Source organism: Lipotes vexillifer, unplaced genomic scaffold (genome assembly GCF_000442215.2).
Source record: "Lipotes vexillifer unplaced genomic scaffold, Lipotes_vexillifer_v1.1 scaffold1008, whole genome shotgun sequence".
NCBI classification, from domain to species: domain Eukaryota; kingdom Metazoa; phylum Chordata; class Mammalia; order Artiodactyla; family Lipotidae; genus Lipotes; species Lipotes vexillifer.
The window spans coordinates 5433300-5443115 of NW_006772616.1; the positions used below are offsets into that span (position 1 = coordinate 5433300).

General features: G+C 34.9%; 1 protein-coding gene across 1 annotated transcript in view; it reads right to left on the minus strand.

The window, feature by feature from the left end:
* Positions 1–9443, minus strand: part of CNTN3 (contactin 3) — a 247909-nt gene extending 238466 nt beyond the window's left edge. Inside the window, exon 1 of the mRNA XM_007447671.1 lies at positions 9367–9443. Within this exon, the coding sequence (XP_007447733.1) occupies positions 9367–9421 (55 nt within the window). The 5' untranslated portion in view covers positions 9422–9443. The remainder of the gene's footprint in view (positions 1–9366) is intronic.
* Between the last annotated feature and the right edge of the window lie 373 nt (positions 9444–9816).

Genomic DNA, 9816 nt, shown 5'->3' on the forward strand with positions numbered 1-9816 from the left:
CACTTCGACCTAGGGACACATACAGACTGAAAGTGAGGGGGATGGAAAAAGATATTCCATGCAAATGGAAATCAAAAGGAAGCTGGAGAAGCAATACTCATATCAGATAAAATAGACTTTGAAATAAAGAATGTTGAAAGAGATAAGGAAGGACACTACATAATGATCAAGGGATCAGTCTAAGAAGAAGATATAACAATTATAAATATATATGCACCCAACACAGGAGCACCTCAATACATAAGGCAACTGCTAAGAGCTATAAAAGAGGAAATCGACAGTAACACAATAATAGTGAGAGACTTCAACACCTCACTTACACCAACGAACAGATCATCCAAACAGAAAAGTAATAAGGAAACACAAACGTTAAATGACACAACAGACCAGATATATTTAATTGATATTTATAGGACATTCCATCCAAAAAGAGCAGATTACACTTTCTTCTCAAGTGCACATGGACCATTCTCCAGGATAGATCACACACTGGGTCACAAATCAAGCCTCAGTAAATTTAAGAAAACTGAAATCATATCAAGCATCTTTTCTGACCACAACGCTATGAGATTAGAAATCAATTACAGGGAAAAAAACGTAAAAAACACAAACACAAGGAGGCTAAACAATACATTACTAAATAACCAAGAGATCACTGAAGAGATCAAAGAGGAAATCAAAAAATACCTAGAGACAAATGACAATGAAAACACGACGACTCAAAACCTATGGGATGCAGCAAAAGCAGTTCTAAGTGGGAAGTTTATAGCAATACAATTTTACCTCAAGAAACAAGAAAAATCTCAAATAAACGACCTAACCTTACACCTAAAGCAACTAGAGAAAGAAGAACAAACAAAACCCAAAGTTAGCAGAAGGAAAGAAATCATAAATATTAGAGCAGAAGTAAATGAAAAAGAAACAAAGGAAACAGTAGCAAAGATCAATAAAACTAAAAGTTGGTTCTTTGAGAAGATAAACAAAATTGATAAACCATTAGCCAGACTCATCAAGAAAAAAAGGGAGAGGACTCAAATCAATAAAATTAGAAATGAAAAAGGATAAGTTACACCACAGAAATACAAAGCATCCAAAGAGACTACTACAAGCAACTCTATGCCAATAAAATGGACAACCTGGGAGAAATGGACAAATTCTTAGAAAGGTATAACCTTCTAAGATTGAACCAGGAAGAAATAGAAAATATGAACAGACCAATCACAAGTAATGAAATTGAAACTGTGATTAAAAATCTTCCAACAAACAAAAGTCCAGGACAAGATGGCTTAACAGTTGAATTCTATCAAACATTTACAGAAGAGCTAACACCCATCCTCCTCAAACTCCTCCAAAACATTGCAGAGGAAGGAACATTCCCAAACTCATTCCATGAGGCCACCATCACCCTGATACCAAAACCAGACAAAGATACTACAAAAAAAAAAGTAAAATTACAGACCAATATCACTGATGAATACAGATGCAAAAATCCTCAACAAAATACTAGCAAACAGAGTCCCACAGCACATTAAAAGGATCATACACCATGATCAAGTGGGATTTATCCCAGGGATGCAAGGATTCTTCAATATACGCAAATCAATCAATGTGATACACCATATTAACAAACTGAAGAATAAAAACCATACGATCATCTCAATAGATGCACAAAAAGCTTCTGACAAAATTCAACACCCACTTATGATAAAAACTCTCCAGAAAGTGGGCACAGAGGGAACCTACCTCAACATAATAAAGGCCATATACGACCAACCCACAGCAAACATCATTCTCAATGGTGAAAAACCTAAAGCATTTCCTCTAAGATCAGGAACAAGACAAGGATGTCCACTCTCACCACTATTATTAAACATAGTTTTGGAAGTCCTAACCACAGCAATCAGAGAAGAAAAGGAAATAAAGGAATCCAAATTGGAAAAGAAGAAGTAAAACTGTCACTGTCTGCAGATGACATGATACTATACAGAGAGAATCCTAAATATGCCACCAGAAAACCACTAGAGCTAATTAATGAATTTGGTAAGGTTGCAGGACACAAAATTAATGCACAGAAATGTCTTGCATTCCTATACACTAATGATGAAAAATCTGAAACAGAAATCAAGGAAACACTCCCACTTACCATTGCAACAAAAAGAATAAAATACCCAGGAATAAACCTACCTAGGGAGACAAAAGACCTGTATGCAGAAAACTATAAGGCACTGATGAAAGAAATTAAAGATAGAGAGATATACCAACAGATAGAGAGATATACCATGTCCTGGGATTGGAAGAATCAATACTGAGAAAATGACTGTACTACCCAAAGCAATCTACAGATTCAATGCAATCCCTATCAAATTACCAATGGCATATTTTACGGACTAGAACAAAAAATCTTAAAATCTGGATGGAGTCAGAAAAGACCCCGAATAGCCAAAGCAGTTTTGAGGGAAAAAAACAGAGCTGGAGGAATCAGACTCCCTGACTTCAGACTATACTACAAAGCTACAGTAATCAAGACAATATGGTACTGGCACAAAAAAAGAAATATAGATCAATGGAACAAGACAGAAAGCCCAGAGATAAACCCACACACCTACAGTCAACTAATCTATGACAAAGGAAGCAAGGATATAAAATGGAGAAAAGATAGGCTCTTCAATAAGTGGTGCTGGGAAAGCTGCACAGCTACATGTAAAAGAATGAAATTAGAACACTCCCTAACACCATTCACAAAAATAAACTCAAAATGGATTAAAGACCTAAATGTAAGGCCAGACACTATCAAACTCTTAGAGGAAAACATAGGAAGAACACTCTTTGACATAAATCACAGCAAGATCTTTTTTGATCCACCTCCGAGTAATGGAAATAAAAACAAAAATAAACAAATGGGACCTAATGAAACTTAAAAGCTTTTGCACAGCAAAGGAAACCATAAACAAGACGAAAAGACAACCCTCAAAATGGGAGAAAATATTTGCAAACAAATCAATGGACAAAGGATTAATTTCCAAAATATATAAACAGCTCATGCAGCTCAATATTAAAAAAACAAACAACCCAATCCAAAAATAGGCAGAAGACCTAAACAGACATTTCTCCAAAGAAGACATACAAATGGCCAAGAAGCACATGAAAAGCTGCTCAACATCACTAATTATAAGAGAAATGCAAATCAAAACTACAATGAGGTATCACCTCACACCAGTCAGAATGGGCAGCACCAGAAAATCTACAAACAACAAATGCTGGAGAGGATGCGGAGAAAAGGGAACCCTCTTGCACTCTCGGTGGGAATGTAAATTGATACAGCCATTACGGAGAATAGTATGGAAGTTCCTTAAAAAATGAAAAACAGAATTACCATATGACCCAGAAATCCCACTACTGGGCATATATCCAGAGAAAACCATAATTGAAAAAGACACTTGCACCCCAATATTCACTGCAGCACTATTTACAATAGCCAGGTCATGGAATAAACCTAAATGCCCATCGACAGCCGAATGGATAAAGAAGATGTGGTATATATATACAATGGAATATTACTCAGCCATAAAAAGGAACAAAATTGGGTCATTTGCAGAGATGTGGATGGATCTAGAGACTGTCAAACAGAGTGAAGTAAGTCAAAAAGAGAAAAACAAATATCGTATGTTAAAACATATATTGGAACCTAGAAAAATGGTACAGATGAACTGGTTTGCAGGGCAGAAACTGAGACACAGATGTACAGAACAAACGTAAAGACACTAAGCGGGGAAAGCAGTGGGGGGTGGGGGGTGGTGTTGTGATGAATTGGGAGATTGGGATTGACATGTATACACTAATGTGTATAAAATGGATGACTAATAAGAACCTGCTGTATAAAATGTAAATTAAATAAAATTCAAAAGTTAAAAACAGAAACAAAAACAAAAACAAAAAGTCCCCATTAGCTTCTATGATTTGGGCTCCCTTTGTGGTATTAGATATTAGAAAACGTTTGCAAAATGGTCGGGTTTCTATTTCATAAATGTTTAGGGCAGTGCTGTCTGATAGAAATATAACACAAGTCACACACATATTCTAAAATTTTAGTAACCACATTAAAAAAGGTTAAAAGAAACAGGTGAAATTAATTTTAATAATATTTTTGCTTGACCAAATATAATTACATTATTATCAGTGCAAAATTTAATCAATAAAAATTACTGAGATATTTAAATAATTCTTTTAAACTCTGAATATTTTTGGTTACAAGTCTTTTACATTCTGTAAAAGACTTTTACTGCATTTTAGAGTCTCCATTGGGCCACATCTCAGTTGGGAGTAGGTACATTTCCAATCTTCACCTGCCACACGTGGCAAGCGGCTCCCATATAGGACAGTGAACATGTGAAGCATCTAATACAGTTAAGCAACGAACTAATAGGTAATTAAGGAGCAAGATAACAATCTCCTTGGGTCCTTGACGATTTTTAGCCCATGGCGTATACCTCTGACTTCATTCCAGAAGAGAAACTACTGAAGTGGTAAATTCTAGTGATAGGGAACTATACTCTGATTACAGAGATAAACAGAAATCTTGAGACAACCAGTAGACTGGGCAAGTTACTTAAACTCTTAGAGACTGTTCCCTAATCTCCAAAATAGAAATAATATCTATCTCATTTTATTTTTGTTAACTAGATGACCTAAGTAAAGCATTTTCCACAGTGCCTGGTACACAATGAATGAGCATCAATTACTATTGTTAGTATTATTAATTTTCCTGTCATTACTACTGTTTTCCTCATCTGAGTGTTCCTTCCTCTTCTTGTCTCTATCTCTCTGTTCTCTAACTAGGTCTCTGGCTCTTAAACTTTTTTCATAGCAACTCAGTAAGAAATATATGTAAGATCAAGACCCAATACACAATATTAAAAGGACAGCTCCATGAGGACTGGGACATTGTCTGTTTTATTCACTGCCATGTCCCAAATGCCCAGAAGTGCTCAACAGACAATATTTACTAAGTGGGCAGTGTATGCTGATATACTACACTCTAGTCTTACTTTAATTTTAATTTATTTATTCTAATAAAAAATGCTAAATGTGACCCACAGAATTGATTTTTTTAACCCACTATTTGGTAGTGACCTTTAGTTTGGAAAACTCTCATCCTTATTTTGTGCAGGGTCTTCATTTCATTCATAAGGTACACCTCTTGATGTGGGCACAAGGTGACATAGAGCCTTGAGGTTATCATAAAGGTTTTCTTTTCTCTCATATCCCACATATATTCCATCCACAAATCCTCATGGATATACCTTCAAAATATATCCAAAATTTGACCACCGCCCCTGCTAACTACCCTGGAGTCAGACATAAACAACCCTTGCCTAATTAGGGCATTAACTTCCCACTGATACCTCTGCTTGCTCACCTACAATCAATCCACAACACAACAGCCAGCCAGATCCTTAAAAAAAAAAAAAAGAAAAGAAAAAGCCAGATTACATCACTTCTCTGATCAAACCACACTATGGCTCCTGAGGGCATTCAGAGCAAAAGCTCTAAATATTTTCAGTGATACACAAGGCCTTCATTTTTGCCGCATCCATCTCCACGTTAACTCTTGGCTCTCACCTACTACTTCTTTCCCGTAACTCTTCCTTGTCCAACCAGGCTAACTTTCCTGCTGTTTCTAGAAATCCTCAGCATGTCATATATTAGACACTTGGATGGACTGCTGACTCTGCCTGGAGCTCCCTTCCCTAAATACCCACGAGGTCAACTCGTTCGCCACGAAGTCTTAGCCCAAATGTCACCTTCTCTATGAGGATGGACCTGATGACCTCTGGTAACTCACTTCTCAGCCCCCCCCAACACTCTCATCTTACTCTGCTTCTTTTCCTTCACAGCACGAGCATCTACTAAATCAACATCATTTTCTACCCTAACATGATGGAATATAAACCCCACAGGGACACAGATCTCTGTCCACTTTCTTCACTGGAAACAATGTATGGTACATAACAGATGCTTAATAAATATTTTGAAAAGAATGAATGCAGCCTGGTGTTTTGGAGGAAAAACACGATTAAATCCACCTTCGGAAAAATTCCCAGCCAAAAATTACTATCTGCCCCTTTGCTACAGAGAGAAACATGCAGAGACAGAACAACAGAAGGAAACAGTTTTAAACATGCAGAAAGTAATGTATAACAAAAAGCTTAAATCTGAGAAAACCGAAAACACAAATTATCAAGCATTTGCTATACTTACTGAGTTTACGTCTTTGGATAGACTCGACTCTACACAACTGAATTCACATAACATGTTTTTACTTGGCATTTATTTAGCGATCTTCCCTACCTCATGAACAGATTTTAACTTTAATACTTAAAAAATGACCCAATATTGGTTAACAGAATATCACACTCACAAGCTGGCTTTTTAATCTAAATTTTATGTAAATCCAAAACGAGTACCAATGTTCAGTACATAAAGAACTGTACGCAATCAATACTCTTTAGAAAATTAGTCAGAGACAAATTTTCCTCCATACTATAATTATACAGATTACCAATTCTCTAAGTAATACCCTACATATAATTTATCATATATCAATTAGTCCACTTCCCCCTTACCAACCTTTATAGCTTTTTTACTGACATACCCAGAAAATCAAGTTGACCTTTAAATTTTTTAATGTCTTAATATTTTAGTAAAATGGATACGGCTTTCTCCATAAATTCGTTCATAAGTCTGTAAAATGTTTCTACAAAATATTGGCACACAGTGTAAAATTACAATTCAAAATTTTAAACCTTTGAAATACTGATCTCATTTGCTTTAGCTATACTTGCATTTTCTGAGTATATCTACCTGTTTCCAACGAATTGTAAAAGTTCAAGGTTGTTTCTATGAAAGTTGATACTGCGAATAATAATACTGCTGTAGTGTATTCCCTTTCATTTTCTCCTTGTAAACAGAACTCAAATTTAAAATTTTGTAAATGAAAATAATCCAAGAAAAAGACTTATTTTGATATCCGTGTTGGTCCTTCTCCAAAAACTATTTAAAAGAGTAGAAATTTATAAATGATTACTCCTTTTTTCCTCAGTGCTAGATTAGTAGGAAAGAAAATGTTCTGGGAAACAAAAGTGAGGCATCACAGCGGAAAACCTGCTTAAAAAAAGTTTATTTTAAAAGTTGGAGGTTCAAGTATCATTTAAATACTTCAAGAATGTTTAAGGGCTTGGAAGTTTGACATAAGGGCTTGGAAGTTTACTCCAATATAAACATGTTTTCAAATAACATATATTTTACTTAACAATGCATTTGGCCTCGTTCCACACCAATTTCCTCCTCTTAGAAAAGAAAAATGACAAGCTACTTTTTTTTGTTACTTTCCTTAAGTATCATAAAGCACCTGTGTTTATCTAAAAGGTAGGTCTTCTCAGGAGATGGATGCTGAAATTTTTAGAGGTGAGAGGTGGTAACTTCTGTAACTTACTTTCAAATGGTGTAGTCAATCAAACAATGAATGGGAAATACACACACATATGTATATATATAGAACAAGTACAGTAAATGGTACAATAGTTAAATCTAAGTGGTGCATATATAGGTACTTATTGTACTATTCTTTCAACCCTTTAGGTGCTGGAGAGTTTTTATAATAAAAAGAAAGAAAACTTTGCAAACAAATCAACGGACAAAGGATTAATCTCCAAAATATAAAAACAACTCATGCAGCTCGGTATCAAAAAAACAACCCAATCAAACAATGAGCAGGAGACCTAAATAGACACTTCTCCAAAGAAGACATACAGATGGTCAAGAGGCACATGAAAAGCTGCTCAACACCACTAATTATTAGAGAAATGCAAATCAAAACTACAATGAGATATCACCTCACACCGGTTAGAATGGCCATCATAAAAAAATCTAGAAACAATAAATGCTGGAGAGGGTATGGAGAAAAGGGAACCCTCCTGCACTGTTGGTGGGAAAGTAAAATGATACAGCCAGTATGGAGAATACTATGGAGGTTCCTTAAAAAACTAAAAATAGAATTACCATATGACCCAGCAATCCCACTACTGGGCATATACCCAGAGAAAACCATAATTCAAAAAGACACATGCACCCCAATGTTCACTGCAGCACTATTTACAATAGCCAGGTCATGGAAGCAACCTAAATGCCCACTGACAGACAAATGGATAAAGAAGATGTGGTCCATATATACAATGGAATATTACTCAGCCATAAAATGGAATGAAATTGGGTCATGTGTAGACATGTGGATGGACCTAGAGACGGTCATACAGAGTGAAGTAAGTCAAAAAGAGAAAAACATCGTAGATTAACGCATGTATGTGGAATCCAGAAAAATGGTACAGATGAACCTGTTTGCAAGGCAGAAATAGAGACACAGATGTAGAGAACAAATGTATGGGGGGAACCATGGGGGGAAAGGGTGGGTGGGATGAATTGGGAGCCTGGGACTGACATATATACACTAATATGTATAAAATAGATAACTAATGAGAAACTGCTGTACAGCACAGGGAACTCCACTTTGCTGTACAGTAGAAACTAACACAACATTGTAAAACAACTATACCCCAATAAAAAAATAAAATACAATAAAATAAAGCAAAAAACTAATCGTTGTACACGTTACTTCATTTAAAAAAATCCTTGTCTTACTCTTCCCCTGTTCAAGAAAATGAAACAAAATGAACAGGAAGGAAATGCATCAAATGATTTTTAAGAGTTGCTTTTGTATGGTGAGTATATGAGAATTATTCCTTTTTCTTTCTGTTTTGTTCTAAACTTCAAATTTTCAATATTAACAAATAAAAATTCTATCCTTATTTTTGGTCCCTTAAATAACTTATTTGCTGAAAGAAAAACAGTATTGTTTTTAAGATTAGATATGAAAATACTGACATTCTTTAAAATCTGTATTTTCCCTTTACACTACAGATTACAAGATTTAGCCATTTTGGTAAAAAAGTCATGAATTAACATTCTCAAATTCTGATTAACTGTTATATTCATAACACTACAGTAGATCCATAATATTTTTTGTACCCATGTATCTATTCTTTTTTTTATTTGAACTTTATTTTATTTTTTATACAGCAGGTTCTTATTAGATCCATGACATTAAATGCCATTATATTTGTAATGAAAATATAATGGTCTGCAAACATTAGGAAGCACAATGAGAATCCAGTTATCAGAAGGGAAAATTAGAATTTCCTTTCTGGGACAAAAAAAAGACTTGTGGAGGATTAGTTCAACTTTTAAAAATTATTTAACAAATGACTCAAGTATAGTTCTAACTTCAGTTTAGAAAATATAGCTTATTGTTACCTCCTAGGCAGCCAATGAATGAAAGCAGGATCAACTGTTTCCATGACAACATCATCTTTAATTGCCAAAAGCAAGAGTAACTCTTGTCCAGTCTCTGATGAATAGATGCTGTGTCTTCAGGTGAATCCTTTAATCTGTAAAATAAATATACAAAGAAGTCAGACTTGAAAAAATGAATTGCTTTAAAACACAGATTTTCTTCTTTTCATAAAACTGTACCACTCTGAACCACTCAAAATCCCCAAATGAAATGAATCTTTTTTGGTGCAAAAAAGATGCATGATATGTAGATACTTAAAAAACTCTTTATGTAACTGATAGGCAGACAGAGAGGCTTCACGAAATTAGAAATGTTTGACAATACTAAAATATTAAATATTAGTATATTAAGTATTGAAACTTTTGCTAGATAGTAGTTACAACAAGTAAACTATTACCCTGAAATTGTAA